The sequence below is a fragment of the Gracilinanus agilis genome, chromosome 4 (assembly GCF_016433145.1).
Source record: "Gracilinanus agilis isolate LMUSP501 chromosome 4, AgileGrace, whole genome shotgun sequence".
NCBI classification, from domain to species: Eukaryota; Metazoa; Chordata; class Mammalia; order Didelphimorphia; family Didelphidae; genus Gracilinanus; species Gracilinanus agilis.
In genome coordinates this window covers 311,724,662-311,752,082 of record NC_058133.1, presented here as the reverse complement: position 1 = coordinate 311,752,082, position 27,421 = coordinate 311,724,662, and the positions used below count along the sequence as shown (strand labels likewise).

The window sequence follows — 27,421 nt, the reverse complement described above, 5'->3', positions numbered from 1 at the left end:
AAGTGTGACCTTTGGCAAGTCATTTAACTCCATTTCCCTGTCCTTTACCACTCTTCTGTATTGGAATCAATTTTTAGCATTGATTCTAAGACACAAGATAAAGGTTTGATAAAAACATAAGGGAATACAATATGAATTGTATTTTTTCATGGAAAAATACAATGGAATGTATTTTTTCTCCTTTTATTCATTTTTTACTTGGCATTTCTGAAATACCCAGATGTTTCTAGAGATCCCCTTGCTTCACTTCAAAAAGTCATTTTGAAAAATACTTATTCCTTCCTTCATTTCCCTTCTCTTTCATTATCCAAATTCCTTCTTTGGGTTGTCGTAAATGTAGGGGAAAACACTTTGTAGCTCTGAAAAAAAACACCTTTAAGTTTAGTTCAGATGCATTTTAATTAGTTCCATCATGGTAAGTTTGGACTGTAATTAGGAATTCTGTCATTTTATCAGGCTGAGTCAGTAGCATGTTTATGAGTTGGAAGTCAAGTAGATCCATTATTGCGAGAACTAGCAGATGCATTGAACATGTAGAGATCATTATTTCAAAATGAGCAAACATCACTGATTCTAGATTTCGGATATATAGATGCTAATTAGGAGGGAAACCAGCATTTGGAGAAAATGGCAAACAGCTTCAGGTCAAAAGATCATATATAACAAAGTAGAATACTTCTAAATGAATACGGTCTTGCTGAACTCTTTTACCTAAACCAGTTCTATATTCTCTTTCACAAAATTAGTTTGTTGCTGGTTCAATAGCCCTATACTCTCTGGAGATTGCCATCTGGAAGAAACTTCCTGCCTTTAGCTACTTCATCAAGTCTTTTCTTCACTCCCTTTAGTGTTTAATTTCTCATTTCCTCTATATTCAATGGGATTTCAGTCTGATATAGCATTTAACTTAGATAAATATCTCAGAAAATCAAGTGACATTGTACATTTGTAATGTATTCTGTTTTGAAATCATACAAACTTTCAGTTAAATAGCCTTTTTGAGTATCTGTATTTTTTTCTTCAGCCAATCTAAATTCTGGTTGATATTTCCTCAAAAAGTGGCTATAAAAGTTTATCTGATTTTGTAATAAACATACCAGAACTAATATCCAAATGAGTTTTGCCACTTAAAAACTGTCCTAACAGGAGGCAATATACTTCTATCAACTTGTCACCATTGCTTAAAATATTGCTTTAAATTTATCTTTTGTAATTGTCTTCAGATCCTAAAGCACATCTTGTTACGTATGCATATTTATGTAATATACATGTAGTAACAATAAACTTAATTTTAAGATTTTAAAAAACACCAAAAATTCATTTGGAGTATATCTGGAAAACTAGATGGATAATCAGACAATGTGGAATAATGGAAATAGATATGGAGGTATACCTTGATTTTAAAGTCTGGATTTTTCATGACCTGTATAATTTTGGGTAAGTCATGTCACCTCTCTCGAATTAAGTTTTCATATGTATAAAATTAGAAAGTTGAGCTATATGATTTTTAAGGTCTATTATAGCTCTAAATATTTATATGGATTTTTAAAATCACTATAATTTGAGGACCTCTTCAGTTTTTAACAGCAACCTATGAACTATGTAGAGAGAATAAATGAAAAAAAAAGAATGAAGTATTTTTTCTAATTGAACAAATGACACAATGTAATGATATTTTTATAGAATCCAATAAGAAGCATGTAGTTATTTCCCTAGTTAAACAGAAATTGCCAGTGGATCTTAATATTCAGGCAAGATTTATGGTCACCACATACATAGATATGTATATTCTGATATTTTAAATGTATCTTATATAAAATAAATTCATACATGCTATAGAGAAACAAAAACAGAAGAAAGTATCTCCCTTTTCAGATACATTTTCATTTATTTGTTCATAAAATATAATCATAAAATATAATATATAATCACATAAAATATATAAATCATAAAATATAATAACCATAAAAATACAATCACAAAACTAAAGATAAATTCATCTGTCAAGATGATAAAATATAATAACATAAAAATATAATCACAAAACTAAAGATAAATTCATCTGTCAAGAAACTACTTTCTTGACACTTACACTATTTAAAGGAAAAAAAAACCAGTGGACCTACGTGAGTGAGTCTTTCTTTTCTTGGGACATAAAGTATATGATCTCTGGAGTTCCATCTCTGCCTTTTACTTATAGGCTGATCAGAGAAGATGTTTAATATATGCTTACTTAATTGGCATTTGATTAAAACATTGACACTGAATAAAATTGCTTAATTATGCCAAAGTACAATTTCTTTAATTCCAGATAACATTTTCCTATCATTTAAACAGTTCAGGTTTTTTAAAAAATAACTCCATACATACTTGGTGGTGAATAAATGTAAAAAAAAGTCAGACAAAATAGTATAAAAATATTTTGCAATGGAAAACTCTAACTTATCAAAGAATCTCCTGAAGATATAAAGGTGTGTGTGTGTGTGTGTGTGTGTATCTCTGTGTGTACATTTTCATGCATGGTGATGTGTTCTTAGATATGACTTTTGTTAGTATTATGTTTTAAAATAGCAAGCTGTGAGCTGCAGTGTATCAACAGTACAGGCTCCTAATGTTGTCAACTTGGAAAAGAAGTACATTCCCTTTAGTAATTACAGATCATTCATCATGCAACGTTAGAAAGAAGGTATAAACAAGTAGGTGGTTGCTTTTGATCTTAAACTAAAATAGTACCTTGAAGTACCTTGAAGAAGACCAAAATCTGTTTTGGTCTCTAAACTCTACTGGAGAAAAAAAATGCCAAATAAGCATTGCTGCCTGGAACACTACCATGGAAAGGGGACTAGAAACTGAGCTATCATTCCTCCTGTCACTGAGAGAGTTATGGTTACATAAAAACACAATGACATTTACTACAGTTCTCCCAATTCCCCCTACACAAAAAGACTTCAAGCAATTAATTGTAGAAATTATCTGTCCAATCCTAGTACATTCTGACCTTTAAAAGTAGCTAAGAGAATTCATAGCTTTATTATTTCAACACACAGTGCCAAAAGTTGTGAGTGCTTTTTGCTTTTGTTTTATATGATCTTTATGATTACTTGGTGGCAAAGTAGACATTTCAGGATTGCCAAACACACCTTTTCTAATACACTTAGCCTTTTCCAGATCTTCACTTTTGAAAACAGTACTTGTCCTTCAATGGCCCCATTCAACTACTATATCCTTAATTAAACATTTCCTTCTAACCTCAGCTAGATGGTATTCCTCTCTCATGTGACCTCCTCTATTGTTTCTAATTTGTTTTCAGTGAGAATGACTTTAGAAACCCTTCAGCTCAATATATTTCTTTCATATATTAAGGTCTGGTAGATCTATTAAGGTCACATGAAATGATTTGTCCAAAGGCATCCAGTTAGCTAATAAAAACCCTTAGACAACTATATAACAGATTCTTATTCCAAGACTTGGAAACTGGGGTGGTCTTCAATTGGGGGATGGCTGAACAAAGTATGTGACTGTAACGGAATATTATTGTGACACAAGTAAGAAAGAAGAGGATGTTTTCGTCATGTCCTATAACTGAGGGTCCCTCCCAAGGTCCTATCCTGTCCTATCCTGTCCTGTCCCCTTCTCTCCTCTTCCACCTTCTCCTCTGCAATGCTCTCCTTTGTTTGTGTCATCTAATAATGCCAAGTCCCAGACAGATGATTCTCGGATTTGTACATCCAGCCCTAGATTTATTCCTGAGATTTAATCTTACCTTTTCAACTTTTTATTAGATATTTCGTCATGTTTTAGAAATACATCAAGCTTAATATGTTATAAACAGATTTTATACCACTCTTTTGCTGTTGCGATCACCACTATCTTTCTAGTCACCCAGGTTTGGTACCTTGGGGTTGTTTTCAGTGCCTCAATTTGCTTTGCCCTATATATGCAATAAGGCCAAATAGGTGGTGCTTTGGATAGTGTGTTGAATCTGGAGTTAGGAAGTCTTATTTTTCTGAGTTCAAACCTGGCTTGCTCTGTGTCCCTAGGCAAGTCACTTAGCATTGTTTGCCTCAGTTTCCTTATCAGTAAAATGAGATGGAGAAGGAAATAGCAAACTCTCCAAAATCTTTGCTTAGAAAACCACAAATGGGGCCTCATGTGTGACTGAAACTACTGATCAAATATATAAAATCAGTTGCTAAATCTTGTCATTCCTACTCCAAAATATACCTTGTAGGTAAAATCTCTCATCATTCCAGTTCAGATCTTTATTATCTTTGGTCTGGAATAGTAAAATAGCTTTCTAATTACTGCTTCTGTTTGATCTTTCCCCATGCCAATCATCCTCCACATAGTTATCAAAGTAAATTTCCCAAAATACAGGTTTAGCATTGTCATATTACTATTCAATAAACTAACTCTAGAGGTTTTTCATTACTTCTAGGATCAAATATAAATTGCTCTGTTTGTTATTTAAAGCTCTTTACAACCCAGCTCCCTCCTACCTTTCAAGTCTTCTGTATGACTCCCCTCAACTTTATAATCTAGTCACATCCTCCTTTCTTTTTGTGTCCATAACACTACATCTCTCATTTTTGTACTTTTTCTTTAATTGTCCTCTTTGCCTAGAATACATTCCCTCCTAATTTCTTTTTCTTGAAATTGCTGACTTCCTTTAAGATTCTGTTGAAATGGCATAATCTACATGTATAAAGATTTTTCTATTTCCCTCATGTAGCCAGTGCTGAACCCTTTGCCCCCTTATCATTATCTTGATTGAAACTCATAAGTGTTTTGATCATGTCTATACATATGCATGTAGTCTCTCTCTTTTTCTTAATCTAAGCTTCTGAAAAGCAGTTTATGTTTAACTTTTTTTTTCTTTGCAGTTCCAGTATCTAGTCTGGAATCAGGGCATCTAGGTGGTGCAGAGGATAGAACATCAGACTTAGAATCAAGGAGACTCATCTTTTTGAGTTCCAATCTGCCCTTAGTCACTTACTAGCTGTGTGATCCTCAGCAAGATCATGTTTTATTCAATTCCCTCACTTGTAAAATCAGTTGGAGAAGGAAATGGTAAACCACTCCAGTATTTTCTTTTCTAAGAAAACAATAAATAAGTCTAGAAGAGTCAGACATGACATAAATGCTTGAAGTACAGAATCTGGCACATAATAAGAACTGAATAAGTGTTTGTTGATTTACTGATGCCAAAATTCAATGGAGGAAAAAGTCATAGGGAATATCAGTAATGAATGAAACACCAAATATGATTTCCAAATATCAAACTGAGTGAATATTCTGCCTACATTTCTTTGAATCTAGAGCCATCAGGAATTTCTCTATGGTAATAATTATAATTAGTCCTTTCTGGTATTACTTTCTTCTAAGTTAATTGCTTTTCATTTCAGTTTCATATATGATAAAACTGTGGTGCTGTTACAAGATTCTTATTCCATCACTGCGTCCCTTACTTATCTTCTTAGCTATTTCTTAAGTAGAAATGAGAAAAAAGCCATAAGAAAGGGTTTAAAACAAGGGGCTGAAAGAGGATTACATTTGCCATTCCAACTTTTACAAAAGTGGGTCATGTCATTTATGCATTGCTAAGTTAGCTACTGGAAGGAACTTGTCTAGGAAATGCTACTGATGTTTCCCCAGAGTTTGGCAATTAGCCAGGCTATTATATATGATTCCATCATGAAGAAGAAGGACTAGACAGGAATTGGACCTATGATTTCATAAAGTTTTGTACTTTCTCTTCAACTTATACTTTTAGAGAGTCTAGAACATTAAGAGGTTAAATGACATCCTCAAGGCCAAACAGTTGATATGTGTCAGAGGGAGGATTTAAATAAAGATCTTCTTGGCTCTGAGGTCAGTTCTCCATCAACTATACCAGTGATGGGCAAACTTTTTAAAGAGGGGGCCATCTGTCAGTCTATTTCTAAGGCAACACTTTTGAAGTTTCATTGTATTGTATTCATCAGATTAGGAATAATGTGCATCGGAGGGATAGGACACTTCAGGGGGCTGCATCTGGCCCACAGGCCATAGTTTGCCCATCACTGAACTATACCAAACAGCCTTCATTCTGAAGTGGAGAACTAACTTAATTACATGTTATATTTCATTTTTATAATGACATTATTAAGTGTTTGTCACAATAGTACTATCTAGGGAATTAGATGGCACATACTGGACCTTGAGTTAGAAAGATGACATTTTAAATCAACTTTAGACACTTCCAAGTTTTGTGATCCTTGGTGAGTTTCTTTACCTATCTCAGCCTCAGTCTCCTTAATCTGTAAAATGGGGATGATAATAATAGCATCTACTGCAAGGGGTTATTGTGAGGATAAAATGAGATAATATTTGCAACACACTTTGAACACGTTAAAACATTATATACATGCTAGCTAGTACTGGGCCTGAAGCCAAGTAGACTTATCTTCCTGAGTTCAAATCAGCTCTCAGACACTATTTGTGTGTTCTGGGACAAGTCACTTAACTGTGTTTGTCTCAGTTCCTCATTTGTAAAGTGAGCTAGAGAAGGGAGTAACAAATCACTTTGATATCTTTGCCAAGAAAACCCCAAATGCGGTCATGAAGAGTCATACATGACTGAAAAGACTCAACAACCACAACAATAGCAACACTTTCCTCCATATTTAAGAAGGAGTAGCCAATTTTCAACTACCTTTTCTTTATATGATTTGTCTTTTCATTGCTTTTGCTTTAGATGATGCACAATAAATTCTGCTCCAGCCTTTTACCCTGAATCTGTGTGTGTCACTCTGTCTCAAATGTGTTTCTTATAAACAACAAATAGTAGGATTCTATTTTTTAATCTACTCTGCTATCCACTTCCAGTTTATTGGTGAATTCATCCCATTCACATTCAGCATTATGATTACTGTGTATTGCCCTCCATCATATTATCCTCTTTAGATTCTGCTCTATTCTCTTTCACTCTGTTCCCTCCTCACCAGTATTTTGCTTTTTGTCACTACTGCTACATCCCCCTCTCTCACTTTACCTCTCCCTTCCCTCATCTTATTTCCTTTCTACTTCTCTGTAGGGTAAGATATAATTCTATACTCCACTGAGTATACTTGTTTTTCCCCCTCTGAGCCCCTCTCTATAATGATTTTTCATGCCTCTTTATGTTATATAATTTACCCCATTCTATCTCTATCTTCCCTTTTCTCTCAGTGAAACCCTTTCTTTCACTACTTGAGTTTTTTACATATCATTCATATAGATACATATCATACATAAATATTATTTCATATCATCACATTTACATACACATCATATCATCTTATATTATCATATACATTATGTCATCATAATCAGCCTACTTCTCCACCCTCTTTCTGGGTAAATTCCTTCTATCTTCACTATTACTAAGAGTAACTTTTGAGAATTACATGTATCCTCTTTCCATGTAGACATAAAAATATTTTGACTTTAGTGAGTCCCTTAAATTTTCTCTTTCTTATTTACCTTTTGGGGTTTTCTTGTGCCTTGTGTTTGGACTTTAGATTTTTTGTTTAGGTCTGGTTTATTCCTCAGGATTGCTTGGAAATCTTCTATCGTTTTGAATGTCCAGTTTTTCCCCTGAAAGAATATGCTCAGTTTTACTGGATAGGAGACTCTGGGTTGTAAACTCAAACCCACTGCTTTTCTGAATATCATATTCCATGCCTTCCAATCCTATAATAAAGAAGCCATTAGATCCTGATTGTAACTCCGTGGTTTTTGAATGTTTTTTTTTTTCTGTCTTTTGAGGAATTTTCTCCTTAGCTTGGTGGCTTTTGAATTTAGCTGTTATATTCCTGGAAGTTGTCATTTGAGGATTCCTTTCAGGAGATGATCTGTGAATTCTTTCCATTTCCATTTTATTTTCTTGTTTGAGGATCTCTGGGAAATTTTTTTTTTGATAATTTCTTATAGTGTGATGTCCAAGGTTTTATCTTGATCATGGCTTTCAGGTGGTCCAGTAATTCTCAAATTGTCTCTCCTAGATCTATTTTCTAAGTCAGTTGTTTTATCATTAAGATATTTCATCTTTTCCTCTGTTTTTTCATTCCTTTGTTTCTGCTTTATTGTTTCTTGATTTCTCGTGAAATCATTAGTTTCTAGATGGCCAATTCTGAATTTTAAGACCTGATTTTCTTCTGTTAGCTTTTGGTTCTCCATTTTCAATTGGCCCATTTCTTCTTCAATCACTTTCATTTCTCTTTCCCACTTTTCTTCTGCCTCTCTTAATTGTTTTTTGAAGTCTTTTTTGAGCTCTTCCAGAATCTGTGTCCAATCCACATTTTTCTTTTGGACTTTGCATGTGTTTCCTTTGCTTTTACTGTCCCTTTTTGTGTCTGTACCTTGCTCTTTGTCGCCATAAACATTCTTTAGAGTTAGATGCTTTTTTTGTTGCTTGCTCATTTTTCCTAATTATAGGTAGGCTTTGGGGATGATGTGATGGTATGAGGGCTGAGAGCTCTGAAAGCCCTCTCCCCATGCTGATTCAATTGACCCTTGAGATGCTGATAGATGAAATACTTGCCTCAGGCTTAGGTGTAAGCTTTTGATCTTACTCTGAACTTGATCAGGTCAGGGGCTAATCAAATTCTAGCCACAGGATTAGGATCAAGTCTTTAGTCTCACTTTATACTTGATCCAATCAGGCACATCCTTGATTATAGCATCTGGGAGCTCTGCTCTGAGCTTTAGGCAAAAAAACCAGAACTTAGTACTTAGTACTATCAGCTACCCCAAACTGCATAATATGTCCTTATCCCAAGCCCAGACTAGGATTCCTGGCTTAGCTCTTGGCCCACACATATCAGCCCACTTCAGTCCAGACTGCCCTGGTCTGGGATTCTGGACTTCTCCACAGATTTGAAATTTCAAGGGGTATGGGTTGGCTTGTATCACTATTTGCCTAGGCAGGATCTCAGGATGTGGATGTTGGTTTGGACTTGGGTTCCAAACCTGGGACAGCAGATGTGGGGTGGAGGAATATGGCTTGCTCTTGGCTTGCTCTTCTCTACTTGCTATAGCCTCTTGCTGGCTCTGCTGTTCTCTCACCCCAGTGCCCCAAATGTTTTCTTCCTACCTTTTGGGTTTTCCTTTTCTTGAAAGTTGTTTCACTCTGTTTCCTTATTGGTTCTTTCACTCCTATATTCATTTTGTGGTGATATTTTAATCGCTGGGAGCATTCTCATGGTGGCACAGAGTTACTCTGGATTACTCTGTCATCTTGGCTCCTTTTTCATTGTTTTTCAATCTCTATGAATTCTCTATTTCATGTTTATAAGTTATTGATACCACCTATAAGTAACTATTTGTTGAATTTTTAATATTAAAGCCAGCTATTTCAAGTTGGAGGAGAGCAAAGAGGTTGATATATAGGAAACCATAGTTCCTGGGCTTAAACTTACACGATCTTTTAAAAAAATGAGTCAATATTAAGCTCATGAGAAACTTATTCAGTTAAATATATTCATAATTACCAACTCAAACATGATTGTTATGTGGGACAAAAGTAAAAGTAATACCTTCTCATTGCAAAGGGCAACACATTCATAGGAAATATTAGTTAAAATGGACTCTAAGTCTCTCAACTAGAAAAACTGAACTGCTGATAGGAGTGGAGATACAAAAGATGGAGCTAACCTTTACCTTGAATCATCAGCAAATGAATATCTTCTTTTGAGCTCTTTAAAATCCAATTTCTTCTTATTTTGCCCTGACTCATTCTGTCCCTGGTGCTCTACTTTCCTTGGTCCCTAACCTTCTTTTCTTTTTGCATGTTTGCAGATTTCCAAGGGCTTTAACCTTTCTCAAGTCATGATATGTAGGCATGAAAAATGAAATGCAGAGAACTCAAACAGAAGATAATGAATTACCATTACTCACTCTAGGCTGACTTTTTTCCCCTTACAGTAAAGTTATATATTATTTGATGTGGCTTTGAATATCAGTAAGCAAGACTAGTAAGTATATATCAAAAGTACACATTTATTTTTAATTCTAGAATAGAATATTCTATATTTTATGTAATAAATTAAAGATTAGCTAAAGAATATTTTATCCTAAACTTTCACTTTACCTATCTTCAGAATAGAAGAAAAGTTTTTACACATTGAAAGATTCATCACATGTTAAAATATTCTTTAGGGGGCAGCTGGGTAGCTCAGTGGAGTGAGAGTCAGGCCTAGAGACAGGAGGTCCTAGGTTCAAAGCCAGCCTCAGCCACTTCCCAGCTGTGTGACCCTGGGCAAGTCACTTGACCCCCATTGCCCACCCTTACCAATCTTCCACCTATGAGACAATACACCGAAGTGCAAGGGTTTAAAAAAAAGAGTTGTATATGACTAAAATATTCTTTAGGAAAGATGACTTGTCAAGACTTTATTTCAAATTATTCTTTTCATTAACAGGATATAGGTTAAATGTTAAACAATAATTCCCTGAACTTAAGTGTTCTAAACAAAATAAAAGAGGGAGGTGGCTGGCTTTCTTATTAACATCAAAGTGAGCAAATGGAACCTTACTGAAAAACCATTGTGATTTACATAATAGCAAATTTAAAAAATAAGTCCCATATGTCCTCAAGTCCTAAACCCAAGGTCCTGCTGTCAGTAAAGCAGACAAGAAAAACCATTAAAATTTGAATTCATAAAGAGAAAAACTTGATGGCATGATGGAGCTGACTATGACCCAGATCATTTTTTGTTTTCAGCTATATGGACTCATAGATGTAGACCTGAAAGGGTTTTAGAGGTCATAATGTCCAGTCCTTTTATTTACTGATAAGAAAACAGAGGCTCAGAGAGAACAAGTGACTTGCCCAAGGTCAAAAATGTATAAATGAGAGTTTTGAGATTTGAAACTATACTCTCTGATTCCAGCTTCATTGCCTTTCCTTGTAAAAGGCCAATGCTCAGCACAGGTTTATAATATTGTGGCATGATCCAAATCAGTGGTACTCTGGTCTAGATCAGTAACTAAGAATCAGAAGGAACAGCATTGTTTTACCATGGTTTTATATACATGATCTTATTAATTGGATCTCTTTTTTTTTTCAAAGAAATTGATTAAACTAGTGTTACATTGAATCTTTGGGAGCTTGAAGATCACCTTTGATTGACAAATAAGTCAGTTGGATGGAATGTTCCCAGGGAGTCATGCGAGAGGCAGGAGGAGGGCAGTTGAGAATCCTGAAGAAGTTCTGGGTCTTTGACCTGTGCTGAGGCTGGAGATCGGTGGATCCTGGTCTTAGAGTGAGAGGGTGTAAACGTCTCTCTGCAAACTCTTCCTGTACTTGAGATACCGTTCCAACCTGTACCTGACCACCACCTTGGTGTCTACTGCCCCTAGATATTAGGAGTTACATCATCTAGATATCTAGGTTTCCCAGGGCCCGGGAGGGATCCAGGAAGTGGGCAGGAGATGAAGAAGAGGGTGGAAATAACTCAACTGTAAGGCTGAAGATCTATTGAAGAAGAAGTCAAAGATATCCCAGCACTTTACCTACTCTGGTTTAGTCCTGGCCAGGCTGAACCAGAGGGAAGCTACATTGATTCTTCATCTGCTAGCAGTTGAGATTTTATTAGCAATCATTAGAATAGGGTCCCCTATACCACAGTCCTTTACCCTTATCCTACTTGTTTAATATAAAGTTTAAAGTACCTTCGTAAAGCAGTTTCCAAGCTTGTTTTGGGAAGGGAGAAATCTCAGTCAGAATACAAGGCGTTATCCTAGCTAAAGAGCCCAAATCAACATATCAATTAACCCCAGGTGGGTCCTGAAGGGATATACCTCTAAGACCTGAAGGATCCTGCCTGGGCAACTGTCATAAGGGAGAAGGGTCATCTTATTTCTCTCGGTACATCAATTTACCATCTCAAATAGATCAAGAGATCTCCCATAATTATAACACTAGTAAGAGTATATAGCAGGAGCCATGAGAGAGAACTTTGCTGAACTGAAGTTTTGCAAGAGTTTTAATGCTGTTAAGATACTCTATCCTCTAGTGAAGACTAGAATCTTTTCATGCCATTGTAAACTTATAATTAAAACAAAACAACAACAATTAAACTATTTTCTACCTGTGGGTAAAATACCAGGGACAACTCCTGGGGGTAGGCCTCTCTGACTAGCTAAACAGTCCCCCAGATGATATACATCATTTATTGCTGGCCCATAATGTACTCTCTCAAATTTAAATTACATTTTTGAGAAGAGCAATACAAAAAGGATTAATGGTGATTTCTAAATGAACAGAATTGTTGTAGCACCAATCAAAATGAGATTAACATGTAAGTTGTTTGATATAAGCAGTTTACGCACAGGAAATAATTATCTCTTTGCTGGTATTCATGTTCATGGATTATTAAGCAATCAATGAATTTTACTGTATTTTACTCTTTGCTTGAAAAATAATACGTAGAAAATGTTAAATCTGTATTGATATTAAGTGTAGATCTCAAACAATTATAAATATAAGTAAAACTAACTTTAGTATTTAGTTGGTTCAAAATTTATACTTAATTTAATACATTTTTAAATAAATGAATGGAGAAAACCTTTATAGGAAAGAGATAAAGTCACAAGATACTCCATTATATATAGAAAACTCTCTATTATCTAAATAAAATTTTAGATGCATACTAAATTCATTGTTAGCTTTTGACAAACCTTTGCAAATGGACTAGCTTTCCATCTTACCAATCACATTTCTAAGATGGATACCAATACTTACTCTATCACAGGGTTGTTGTGAGTAAAGTATTCATTTTATAAACTTTAAAATGGTAAATAGGTGTAAATTATTATCTCTAAAAATCTCCTTGAGGATGAGATTTTTCTTTGCATCTCCAGAACTCAGCATAGTGTCAAATTAATAGAAGATTCTTACTTGATCATAATAGTTTGAATATTTAGTATTTTGTTGGATTATAAAGGTTGTTCTCACACATTGTCTTCACAGAGAATAGTCACAGTGATGGGCAAACTATTTCCCAAGGGCTAGATCCAGGCCTTAGTTTACCCATCACTGACAAGCAATTCCCTAACCACTACATCTGGATGTGGGGAGGTGTAGTGATTAGGGAATTGCTTAAGGCAGTGATGGGCAAACTATGGCCTGGATCTGGCCCACGGAGAATAGTTTGCCCATCACTGGCTGGAATCCCTGCTTTACTGTTTAAAATTTAGTGTCCAACAACCTATAGGCCTGTGTTTTACACTAATAGGCAGTTCAATCATTTTTCATTCATGTCTCACTCTTCCTGATCCTGTTTGAGGTATTCTTGGTGAAAACATTGGAGTGGTTTACGATTTTTCTCTCGCTCATTTTTATTTTATTCTCTCGCTCATTTTAGACAAGAGGAACTGAGATAAATAGGTTAAGTGACTTGTGCAGGGTCACACAATTAGTAAGTATCTGAAACCAAATTTGGACTCAGGAAGAAGAATCCATGCTAGGCAATCTATTAATTACTTCATCTTGTTGCTTAAAGCTGAATAATTAGCTTACAATTATGTAGTACTTTGTATAGTATTTACATATAGTCCTTTTGTGGTTTATAAGTAGTCTTACTTATAATCATTTCAGGAGACAAGATCATAGATTTCAAATGGAAGGGACTGAGTCTAGCCCTTTCATTTTATAGATAAGGAAATTTAAGCCCAAACCTGCAGTGACTTGCCCATAAGCACATGGATATTAGACAAATGTAGAAGAACTAGGATTTGAACCCAGATTCTTTGGCTTCAAATTCAGCATATTTTATTCTGTACCATGCTGCTTGGCAAATACCAAGAATAAAATTATTTTATCAACTTACTTATGAATTCCTTCAAATAGGAATTGATCATGTCTAAATGCTTATTATATCTCTAATCTAATGCAATGAAGAGAACACAGTAAGTAAATAATTGGTTTTCAGATGACAGATTGGGCTACTGTCATATAAGATTAGCCTGATATTTGCCGGAATGCTTAAGCTTGAAAAGCTCTTCTTTAACCACAATCTCTCATAAAGGGAAATTGAGCAGTAATGATAACAAAATGGCAGTGGTTCTCCATTATTCCACCCATTGGTGAATCCATAAATTGAAATTGCCTGATCTACAGGACTGCCCTCTAGTGAGTTATGACATTTTGGCACATTGAAGAAATGTCATTGGTGTGTCATTATGTCCCAAGTTCCTTATTCTCCTCTCTCAGTATTTGATCATGGGGTTTTGGTGATAGTAACCAAGACATGAATTCAGACTTTATTAAAGTCAAGACTTCCCATTCTCTCTATAAAAACATTCTTTGTCTTTTGAGGAAGTTTAAGTTTGACCCCCCCAAAAAAGTCTGATCAATTACCATCAAATAGAGTACTATTGAGCCTTCATAGCCTTAGAGTTAGTCAATGGTCATCTGTTCTCAATCTCATTACTCCAATTGGAATGACTTTTTTTTTCTGCTTATCCATGTTGCTATTCCCAGTTACTTTGGGTTTCAGTTTGCAATTCTGAGCAATAAAATACTAACTTTCTCTAAAGACATGAAGAATTACTCAAACTCTCAATATATCTCCTGAACAACTCTTAGATAACTTATTGCATCTGTTAGTTTTTTCTTTTTGTTTGTGACCAAACAAGGAGAACCAGGACATGCAAAAATTTGGATTGCCAACTCACCTGATTCTACCCCTGGGGCGCTCAGATTGCTCTGACATAAAGCTTGTGCTGCTGAGACGTGAGGCACTGCTGGTTCGGGAAATGGCTGACACATCACTGACATCACTATCTGATGATTTGGCAGAGACGTTATCACAGCTTCTGTATTGATCTTTATGTATGTTATACTAAAGATTAAAAACAATGAAGTGTGAGCACCATGATCTCAAGGCAAACACAGACATACAATGTGATGAATTAGCCAAAATCCAACATGCACACAGGTTTTTCTGGAAAGACAAATAGGGAAAAAGTTTTTAAAAGAATCTAGAGCTAGGTCAATAAACACTGAAGAACAGCAATGTTCAAATGGTAACAATACTGTAATAGGCTGCTTCATGAGGATCTTAGGACTATTTATAAGTGAATACTGAATAAGGACTTTTCAAGACTGAATTAAGAAATAGTTATGCAGAAGTAGGCTACTGATGGAGAAAATTCAAAGTATCAGAATTAAATAACTCATAAATATGCTAAAAGACAGTGAAGAGTAGTAGACAAATAGGTTCAGCTTTTGAATAAGAAAGAATTGGATTCAAGCTCTCCCAATGACACCAGTTAGCTGAATGATTAAGGACAAGGGACCTACTCTTTTATTTCCTCCAGATGACTCTTTAAGACTATAAATTACTTACCTGACTCAGATATGTTTTAGTAGAGGGAGTTTCCCTTACTGAAGAAATCATAGATTCTATATTCCACACTAACATTGATTCCTATTCTTCCTAGAGAATATTCTCTTCATCCCTCAGGTGGTAGTAATTGTCATACTGCTAAGCACATAGGATGACTACATTTTTCAGTATCTTCCCCCTGCTGATGTCTGTGATGTGCTATTGGTATATTAATGTAGCTATGTTTTACTTAGCTTATCACCTTCAGAAACTACATGGATTCCTATTCTTGTCTTTGGTCAAGTCTACTTTCTGCTAACTGTAAATTTTCATTTATGGCATAGACCCATGGAGCCAAACTCAATTACAAATTGGGATCACTCCTGGCAGTATCATATCTTAAACTGTACTATAAAGCAGTGATTATCAAAACAATTTAGTACTGGCTAAGAAATAGAAGGGTGAATTAATGGAATAGACTAGGGGTAAACTCAGCAATCTAGTGTTTGATAAGCCCAAGGATCCCAGCTTTGGGGATTAAAAAAAACACAATATATTTGACAAAAACTTCTGAGAAATTGGAAAAGAGTATGGGAAAAATTGTGTTTAAATCAACATCTTACACTCTACACAAAGACAAGTTCAAAATGGGTATAAGACTTAAATATAAAAAGTGATATTATAACTATATCAGGTGAACATGCCTGTCAGATCTGTGGAGAGGGGAAGAGTTTATGACCAAACAAGAGTTAGATAATATTCCAAGATGTAAAATGAATAATTTTCATTGTGTTAAATTTAAAAAGCTTTTGTATAAACAAAATGAATGCAATCAAGATTAGAAGGGAAGCAACAAATTGGGAAAAATTTATTAAAAATTTCTCTAATAAAGGTCTAATTTCTCAAATATATAAAGAACCAAATCATTTCCCAATTGACAAATAGCCAAGGAATATGAACAGGCAGTTTTGAGATAAAGAAATCGAAACTATCAATAATCATATGAAAAAAATGTTCTAACTCCCTCTTTCTTAGAAAAATGCAAATCAAAATAACTATGAAGTACCATCCCAGATTAGTCAATATGACAGTAAATAAAATAATTGTTGGATGTGATGTGGCAAAATTGGGACACTAATACATTGCTTGTAGAGTTGTGATTGTTTGTAACCATTCTGAAAGACATTTTGGAATTACACCCAAAGGGCTTTCAAAGGATGCATACTCTTTGGTCCAGAAATACCCCTACTATGTTTGTACCCCAAAGAGATAAAAATAGGAATGGACCTGTTTGTACAAAAATATTTATAGCTGCACTTTTTGTGGTAGCAAAACACTGGAAAATGAGGGGTTGTTCCTTGATTGGGGAATGGCTAAGCAAATTGTGGTATATGATGGTGATGGAATACTATTGTGCTATAAAAAATGATGAACTGCTTGATTTCTATAAGAACTGGAAAGACCTATATGAACTGATGTCAAGAGAAATGAGCAGAACCAGGAGAACAGTATACATAGTAACTGAAACATGATGGGACAATAAAATGTAATAGACTGCTATTAATTGCAATGCAATGATCCAGGACAATTCTGAGGGACTTATGAGAAAGACTGTTATCTATTGTTAGAGAAAGAACTGTGAGAGTAGAAATGCAAAGAAAACATATGATTTATCACTTTTTTATATGGGCATATGATTTGAGAGTTTTGGTTTTAAAAGATTTTTCTATTATAAAAATAAATAATATGGAAATAGGTTTTGGGTGATATTACATGTATAACCCAGTGGAACTACTTGTCAACTTCAGGAGGGAGAAGGGAAAAGGAGAAGAAGATAAAATGAATCATGTAACCATGGAAAAAAATTAAAAACAAAAAAAATTGGGGTCACTAACATATATAAAAGATCACTGTGGGATGCATATTAACTTTCATCTCTACTGATTTTTTCTGGTTCTCTGCTCATGATAACTTTTCAGTTATTCCACATTGTTTCAATGGCTATGTCATAAGTTTCACTGATTTAGAAGTGTCAAGGGGCTTACAGATCACTTAGTGTAGTTTTTAATCTCTCTCTCTCTCTCTCTCTCTCTCTCTCTCTCTCTCTCTCTGCTCTCTCTGTCTCTCTCTCTCTCTCTCTTTGTCATGGACCTTTCTGGAAGTCTAGTTAAGCCTATGGGCTGGCATGGGCATTGTACTCCCAAAACTATAGAAGTGTTTCAGGCAAACTATAAGCAGGGAAATTCCTTTGCTCCCTCCTATCCTTGTGACTCCTAACCCAAAATATCTGATAACTCCTTTAAGACTCTGAGAGAATTATCCTCCTTGGATAGTCCTTTAGATGGACAGAGAGAGAGATACACCTTGATATCATCGAGTTGTATCTCAGACATCCATCTGTCCCCTAAACTATGAGGTTCACCCACTATGACTTCAGGCAAACGTCCCTACCTGCCCATGCCTCATTAAATTCCACTCCAGAGCCATGTCTTCACTGTTGTAAAGAGTATAAAACCCCCAGAAATCATGTCATCTGGGAACAGCTTTCCATCCATGCTGTTCCCTATAGGAGACAATCTTCCTGGCCAGATTCAACATTACCTTATAAATTAATAAATTTCTCTTTTTATTTTTAAGCTAAGTTCCGGAGTCTTGAATCTTTGCAAAAGGTACCCTTCCCATACCCTGGGGGTTCACCTCAAGCCCCCCCCCCAACATAGACCTATCCTCAGATAAGTCTAAATACATAAAATAAATAGGATTAGAAATGAATTATTTTGATATGTAGTTATTAAAATATTTTCAAAAGTTCACAGTTCCTATGTTAAGAACCTCTGATCCTGCAAATTTGAGGTACTCATGAAAAAGAAAGCTCTCCACCTCTAGAGAAAGAATTGTTGGAATAGAAATGCAGATGAAAAAATGATTTGTCACTGTTTATTTGGGTATGTAAACATGGAATCTAGAAACCCCAAACTTGCAGCCTTGGAAGATCTGCTTGTGGTTCATCAGATATTACTCAGCTACAAGTTTGGGATTTCTAGATTCCATGTTGACAGGTATATGTTTTGGGGTTTGGGTTTTATAAGATTATTCACTTACAAAAATGAATAATATGGAAATAATAAAAATATATATAGTTTGATAACAAAAAAGGAACCTATGATCCTGTCTAATTTCCTCATTTTTCAGATGAAAGAAACAGGCTCAGAGAGGCTGTGTGAGTTGCTTAGCATTACACAGGTAGCAGAGTCAGAGCCACAATGTACTTGGGTAATTAGGCCTATCTATTTATGTTTGTCTTTTAAGTGTGAAAGTTTTGGTTTTAAGTGAGAGATGATGCAGTATAGTGAAAAGAGTCAGGGAGAGATGAGTTCAAGTCTTGCCCATGATATACCAACTGTTTGACTCTGAATAAGTTACTATACTTCTAACTCTTCTAACAAGTTAATTCTTTATGGCTGCTGAACAGATGTCTCCTGGAATAAGAGGAGGGAGCACCTCCTCTCAATCTCCCAAAATAATCACAAGTCTGGTTAAATAATACAAAAGAGTATAAAATTGATAGTGCTTGAAAGACATATCCAGGATGATCTTAAAGAGTGGTTCTAAAATTTAACATCTGAGCCAAGATGGAGGAGTAACTAGAAGATCAATGTCATTTTTCCACAAAAATCCTCTCTGACCAAGAGTAAAATATTGCCACAAAATGAATCAAGAAGTGAAAGAACAAACAAGGAGACAAAGTGAAACACCCTCCCCCCAAGAAAAACTCTTGTGTACTTGAAATCTGAATACCTCAAGTTTGCCCCAGTTCTCCTAAGAATTCCCCACAAGGAAGGTCCCACACTCTCCATATCAGATTGAATAATAGATCTTAAAGTACTTGATTTGACCAGCATAGGAGGGGGTAGCCCACCTAAGCATATGCTAAATATCCTTTTTGTCCTGGTAGTTTTTCCCATTGTACCTGGTCCAGGTCCTACTTCCTAGGTAGCCCAGCCCTTTTTTGGATGTTTCCCTTTTGTATTCATTGTAAATAGTAAGTAAGTAAATAAGATTTGGTTTTTCTGACTACTTTATTAGTTCTGTGTTTTTCCCCCAAAGTTAACACCCAAAAGGTAGGCAGAGACCATTAGGAACTGAGGTGAGGGAAGCAGAGTTAGCAGGAGGCATAACAGCATAGGAGTGAGTGAAGAGCAAGCCAAAAGCAATGCCCTCTCCTGCCTCTTTCCCCTCCCCACCCCATACACACACATCTGCTCTCTCATAGGTTCCAAGTTTAAGCCCTATCTAGTGGGCATACCCTGAGATCCTGCTGGGGCAAGTAGTGGTCCAAGCCAACTCACACTGCTTGAAATATCAAACTTGTGGAAAAGTCTCGACTCCTAGGGGCACGGGAATTGTACCCCCAGAAAGTCAGGCAAACTATTATCAAGGGAATTTCTTTGCTCTCTTACACCCTTGTGATTCACAACCCAAAACATCTGACTTTGAGGATTACCCTCCTTTGATTGTCCCATTTATTAGATATGGACAAAGAGACACACCTTATTCATCTGTCCTCCAAATCATGAGAACTATTCCCATACCTTCTGGCAAACCTCCCCAACTCCTTGCTTCAGTGCTTACCACTCTAGAGTCATGTCTCCACCATTGTAAAGAGTATAAAAACCCCAGAATTGATGTTCTCTTGGAGGGGATAGTTTTTCCATCCATGCTGTCCTCCCAAGGAGCAGCTTTCCATCTTGCTGTTTCACCTTGCTATCCTCTTGGCCATATTCAAAATTCATTTTCTAAATTAATAAATTTCTCTTTTCACTTTTAAGCTAAGTTTTGGAGTCTTGCATTATTGTAAAAGGTATCCTTCCCAAACCCCAGGGGTTCACCTCTGCACCTCACAACAGCCCAAGGCAATCTGGGCTGAAGGGGGCCAATCTTCGTGGTCCCTATCTGGGTTTGGGATGAGGATATAATCCATGGTTTGAGGTGAGGACACAGTTTTCAGGGGGGGCATCCCAGGGATCTTTTTGCCCAAAACTAAGGGTGGAGCTCCAGGACCAGGCAATCAAGGGTGTGCCTGATTGAATCAAGAACCCCTTGAGACAAAAAATTTTAGCCTAAGTTTGGGCCTAGAATTTCACCCCAATTCCCCAGAAAACAGAGCTTACCTATAATTAGATAGGAAAAATGGACAAATAACCAAAAAAGCACCCAACTCTAAAGAGTTTTTATGGAGATAAAATTTAACATCTAAGTTGTTGCCAGAATGATTAATTCCACTTAAAGGCATATTAATCAATTTAATGCTTTAGAAGATGTTTAAAAGTTTTGTAAATAACTCTTATGTTGTTGTAAAACAAGTAAATCACAGATGCTTGAGCCTATGGCCGTATGCATAAAAAAAAGATTCAAAGGAAAAAATGTACTTTTGCCACAGACATGCAGATTGTTTCTTTTTTGAAAGTATTATCATTTGGTACTCTGTAGCAGGAGCCTCAATAATGTTACAATAACAGCAGCTACTATTTATAGTATTTGAGGGTTTGCAAAGTACTTTATATATGTTATCTTATTTGGTCCTCACAGTATTCCTGAAAAGTATACCATTTATAGTTGGAGAAACTGAGACACAGGGTTAAGCAATTTGCCAAGGGACATACAGCTAGATAATATCTGAGACCTGGCTAGAAATTGGGTCTTTCTGACCCAACGCTATATCTCCTTCCCCCACCCCAAATGCCCCTCAAGATTATTGTACACAGCACAGTCAAAAATCATCCCTGAATATTAGGGACCAGAATGATACCTATCTTATAGACATTCCTGCTAGAAAGATAGCATAATATAACCTCTGTGTGAATGGAAGGCATTTATTTTAACTCATGGAAAGGCATATCCTTGAATGAGAAGTTGCCCCATTATTATTTTCTTTTCTTGTATTTTCAAATGAGTTATCAAATGAGTTGCAGCTAAATTTTAGATAAACACAAGGGAAATGGAATGATGCATAGTGGGCATAAGAAGACCAGCATAACCACATGCAGGAAGTGAGTAAATGAACCCATTCAAAGATGTGAATGATCAGAATTCTATGTGAACTGGTCTCTGTCTTCTTCTTCCCTATGCTGTCAAACTCATTCTTATTATTTGTCCTTTGTTTTCAGAGAGAAGCAATGTAAGAGAGGGGAGAATGGATGGACAGCCCAGATAGTACATGGATACTCATGAAATATTTATTAAAATAATTCACTCATGATGAATAGATCCTAAGTGTGGAAATTATACAAGGTCCAGATGAGAATCACTTAAGCAACACACTATGAAAAATATGTGAAATTGGATCTGAAATCAGATCTTGTAGGCAACAGGCCCAGGCCTTTTGTAGCCTAAAATAATATAGTAAGCCTAGGTAATGATAAAGGAATTGATCCATTTGTCAAAATGGGTTTTACTCCTGTCTCTTTGACTTACCATCTAAATGAATTTGACAAATCAACTAATTTCCTTTCCTTAGATTTCTCAACTACCAAAAGTGGATAAAAGGACACAATGCCATATGTTGTAGGAGATGTGGGAAAATAGGGATGCTAATGGTGGAATTGTGAACTGATCTAGACATTTTGGAGAGCAATCTGGAATCATGCTCAAAGAGTTATAAAAATGTATATACCTTTTTACCATGCACTACCACTAAGATTTATTTCCTGAGGGATCAGGGAAAAAGAAAAAAAAATGTGTTCTAAAAGTTTTTATGTCAATTCTCTTCATGAGGGTGAAAAACTGGAAATAAAAGGGATGCCAACTAATTGAGGAATGGGTAAATAAGTTGTAGCATATAACTGTGATAGAATACTCCTGTGCCATAAGAAATGATAAACAAGTTAATTTGGGAAAATATGGAAAGACCTACATGAAATTATGAAGAAATGAACAGAACCAAGAGGACATTACATATAGCAATAGAAATATTGCTTGAAGAAGAACTTGTACATGTCCATCTCCAGAGAAAGAATTGATAAGTGGAAATAAATAAGACAGTTTTATACATACATATATCTTTTTGTCAAATAATACCTTCTGTAATGGGGATAGAGAATTAACGTATTTTAATGTAACAAATACATTTTTTTAAAAAGTAAAAAATGGTGGACCTAATGGATACCTCCCAAACTCTACAGTTATATGTGGCATTTCTAAATTCCCCAAATTAGAATTCTAGTCATATTTTGTTGTAATGGAGAAATATACCAGACAGTTCAGATGGTTGATTTTTTCTTAGGTCATTTTTATCTACTTTTGAAGAGAAGTAATTTTGGGGGCAGGTAGGTGACTCAATGAATTAAGAGCCAGGTCCAGAGAGAGGAGACCCTGGATTTATATCTGGCCTCAGATACTTTCTAGCTTTGTGATGCTGGGCAAATCACTTGATCCCAGTTGACCAGACCTTATCTCTCTTCTGCCTTAGAACCAATACATAATATTGTTTCTAAAATAGAAGATAAGGGTAAAAAAAGAAAAAAAGAAAAGATATAGATGTAATATTTTAGGATTTTAGAATATTCACAATTTTTTGATTATTAATTTTTTTGAGCAAACAAGTCAAGAAGAGTTGGAAAGCATTATCTAAACCATACTTTTTTTGCTTGATTCCTCCTTACTTCTTCCCCTCCCTCCCCCTTTTCCCATTTCATGATGGGTTTGTAACACTAGTACAAAGTTGTAGCATAAAAGAACAAGATTTCTCCTCTAAAATTATTTTCTGACACCTTTCCTTAATCCTATCATCTTTGAGGTTTATACCTGATCTCAAAGAATGAGAAAGAGCTCAACATGCCCTCCCTTCCGCTTTTTACTAGGATGTATTTGTAGTAAGGGTGAGAGGAAATTGTGATGTCAGTTGAAAAAAAAAAGAGTTAAATGAGAAAGAAAGGAGACTGTGGCTTGAAGAAATTATCAGAAGAATTAGGAAGAGCAGCTAGAAGATCAGTAGTATAAAGCATGAAAGAAGTTTGTTCATTAATCTGCCCTATTTTAAATTTGTTCTTTTCCAAAGGATGTTCAGATTCTCAGGATGTTGGATCACTGCAAAGTTATATGGCCAGTTACCTATGGGAGTTATCCCTTTTCCAACACACTCTAAGTCAGAAGTGGAGTTAGTGTGATTTCAGGTAGGTGTTTAGTGTAATAATAAAGTAAGTCTGTAACCAACATTTGATAGAAGGGAGAGAGAAAGTCTATGTGGTGAGTCTCTCAGCTCTCTGCCTGAAGACCTCTCCTCCTCTTTCCTCCAGAGAATCTCCCAGAATTCTCTCTGGTCTCAACTGTCAGCAACTGTCAGCAACTGTCTTTGGCTCCTTTTGTCCCATTTCCCCTTGCACAAATCCCATCCTTACACATTAGTCTCTTTAATTGGAGAAGTAGTTTGATCTCCCAAGGGGTAGCCAATAACATACAATCTCCAACCACCTTTGTTTTCTCTTTAGCAGGTTCTAAATAGCTGGCTAAATGACTGAAAATCTGCACTACTTAATAAAGTATAAAACATAATAAAGTATAAGATAAAAAAAATTAGGTTTTGGTTCTAATCTGTAGTACACAGAGAAACTAATGAGGGGGCAGTGTGTGTGATTCTTATAATTTATGGTCCTCTGTTTCTAATGTGTTGCCTTAGATAATAGCTATCTGTGGAGATCTCTTTATCATCTCTGATAATCTGATGACAGTTTAGTTGATAAGGAAATAAGGACAGGACAAGGGAAATGTCTTTTACTTCATGCTTCCAGCTCTGGCTCCAGGAGCATGGAGTTTATTATATATATTTCAAGACTCATTTCACACAAAAGAACCCCTCTCCCCCCGGAAACTTTGCAGATGCGCAGAAGTTACAAATTATGTCACATCAAAACACAAAATATTGGCTTCAGAATAGACCAAGGCCAAGGCTGAATTTTTACTAGGTTCTTATCAGAAAGCCAAGTTGGGGAGTATCTTGGCCTTAGCTATAACAGGCAGCAGCATTCCTTGCTGTGTTAACAATGTTAACCCTTTAAATTCAGGTTTGATAGGAACTTAAAGCTTTTCAGTAAGGCCATAATACTTTTCAAGAAGAAATCACAAGGATCACAAAAAGGGTCAAAAGAGGAGTCTCAGATTTTTATCTATTCTCTTATTGGCTTCCCACAGCTATCTAAATATCTCCATAACCATAAATGTATTTTCCTTAATATGTCACTGAAATGAATAAAGAAACGATGCCTTAATAAGCATTCCCTTAATAAAACACGTGGCAATTACTTAAGCTTCCTAGGGTTTCCTTTTAAAATGCTACTAGAATACAAATGTTACTTGCTAGAAAGAAATCATTGTAATTTAAAAGTTGAAATAGTATTAGTACAAACAGAAATAAATGATAGCTTTGAGCCATATAACAATATTTTATCATTGACTAGAAAACATCATTGATAGCTCCTGCCCCTGAAGCATCAGTCAGAATAAGGTTTGGGGAGGTGGCACACAGGAGGAAGGAAGAAGTGGGAAACAACTGAGGCTGAAATGTATCAGAGATAGGTGCTGTAGTCAGGGGTCCCAGGCTGGTGGCAGGGGCAGTAACAACAGCAAAGTGGGAGAAGGCCGGAGGATAACAGTAGGGGCAGCAGGGCAGGACCCTTTGGCAGGGGGATGGGAGTAGGAGGGAGCCGAATCTGGTGCCCAAGGTTGAAATGGTGGCTGGCAGGTAGAGGTCTTCTAGTCCCACCACTGCCACCAGATATGTTAATCAAAAATAAAGAAGACTACCAAATTGCAATAAGGAGAGTTTTTATACAGGGGGAAGGAACTGCAGCTCTAGGTAACAACACAATATGGGAGAGCAGGAGTGTCTACTCTGAGATAGAAGAGGCAGGTTTATATAATCTTTGACAGGAGGTGTGATTAGGGAGAAGTGAAAATAGGGAGTAGTTAATATCTAATGAGATCAGAGGCTCTAGTATGACAACTTTCCCAGAGATATCCCAAGATCAGCTCTAACCCTGAAGTTAAAGAGGTCAAGGTACCCCCTTTTTTAACCTTATTTTTAATTCAAAGATATTTACTTTTTTTCAATCACACATAATGCAAATTTTAAATTAAATTTTCAAAAATTATATAATCTAAACTGTCTATCTTTCTCCTTTCTCTCTTCCATCTTGGAGCTGGTAAGCAACTTGGTCTGGATTATATGTATATTATCATGGAAAATACATTTCCATATTGGTCATTGTTGTAAGAGAATACTCATATAAAACCAAAATCTCAAAATAAAACCATAAATAAACTAATGTGAAATTGAAAAAAAGTTGCTTTTCAGAATTTCTATGTATGCCTTATGATTTTGTTCAGGAATTTTTATATGAAAAGCTAGTGAATTATTTTCCACAATTATTGCTTATTTATATCTATTTGTCAGCATTCTTAAGATAGTAAAATATTTCTTTCTGAAATACTGTACAATTTTAGAACCCAGTTAATATTGTCTAGACCTTTGTTGAAATATAAGGAAGCAATAGTAATCAAAAGGTTTTTAGCAAACATGAAAAAAAAGATAATTTATGAAACCGTAATTCTTTAAAAACTGGGTAACTAGATATGTGTCCCTCCCCCGACTATAAATGCTGCATTTCTAAGTGGAAAAATACATTTTTATTATTGCTATTTTACCTTGGAATATTGCTCTCGATCAAGTTCTTGGCTAGAACCAGACCCAGTTGTCTGTTTATAGCGATGTACTTTCATTTTCATCTGTCTTGTTCGCTCCTCCACTACTAAGCTTGCTGTAAAAACACACAATGGAAGTCCATTAAAAGATGTAGAACACCTTTTAAGAAGAACCGAATGATTTAAGACTTAAATGTTAATGTCCAATTAAATGAAATATAGAAATATTTCACATGACAATAAGCTGGACAATATGCAGAGTTTACAACGCTATTGAATGTCAATCTAGAGATGAATGGCATCTGAATCACACAAGACTGGACACACATGTTAGTAATTTACGATAAGTACCCTAAGTTTTGTCTGAAGGAATATTCTGTAAATGCTCCTTGAAATGATCATGTAAAAACAAGTTAGTTTTAAATTTGTTATTCTCTTACTAGTTATTCATTTACTATTAGGACATGTAAGGAGAAAGAGTAAGTCTATACAATAACATCATACAAATATGCACATGCATGAACACACAAACACTATGTCATTTAGCTTATCTCCATAAACTAGCTCAAATAATCAGTATTTACTGTTCGGAGACATTCTTTATTAAGTCATAAATTTGATTTCTATTTGTGATTCTTGGTCATTTCCTAATAGTTGGTTGTGTGTATATATATGTGTATGCATGTGTGTGCTTACATATGCACCAGCTTAGGACATTGTTGAGAACGGTATCATTAATGAAAAGGAAGAACATTTTCCTATAGACTTGATTGTAATGTCCCAATTGGATATATGAAAAATTTAATTAAAAATATACTTTAAAAGATTTGCTTTTCTTTCTTTGAATTAGAGCATGTATTGAAATGAATTTAAATATTTTCCCTTCAAAAATAGCAATATTTATTGAAATTTTGGGAAAGGTTTTCCCTCTTGAAGATAATAAATCTATTAAAAATCATCATAATCACCCATTGGTATGCTGACTATAAGAACATACTTTCTTGGTGCTTCCATTTTTTAAAGAAACGAAGATGTAGAATTGGGAAAATCATGGTTTTATATCTATTACACTTTTCTAAAGACTCATACTTCATCCGTTCAGGATCAATACATATTTTTATGACAATTAATGGAAGTTTTGAGGACTACTTTACTTCTGATAGGAATTATCTTTCAGATCTCTTTTGAATCCTCTACCGAACCTCGCATATAATAGGCACTTTAAAAGTACTTGTTGGTTTTATTAACTAACTAGGCAGGCAGGAAGCCTTCCCTAAGACATCTGGACACTTCAGAATACCAAAGAAGCTTTTATCATATTTGGTTAAACTGACTACTGTGTAAATTTCATAGCAGCCAACAGCCTGGACAAA

General features: G+C 35.4%; 1 protein-coding gene across 1 annotated transcript in view; it reads right to left on the bottom strand.

Annotated features, from left to right (window-relative positions):
• RIMS1 (regulating synaptic membrane exocytosis 1) overlaps nucleotides 1-27,421 on the bottom strand; it is a 225,974-nt gene that overhangs the window by 93,063 nt on the left and 105,490 nt on the right. The window contains exons 18-19 of the mRNA XM_044675361.1: nucleotides 26,052-26,164; nucleotides 14,701-14,867 (exon numbers count right to left, since the gene is read on the bottom strand). Coding sequence (XP_044531296.1) covers nucleotides 14,701-14,867; nucleotides 26,052-26,164 — 280 coding nt within the window. The remainder of the gene's footprint in view (nucleotides 1-14,700; nucleotides 14,868-26,051; nucleotides 26,165-27,421) is intronic.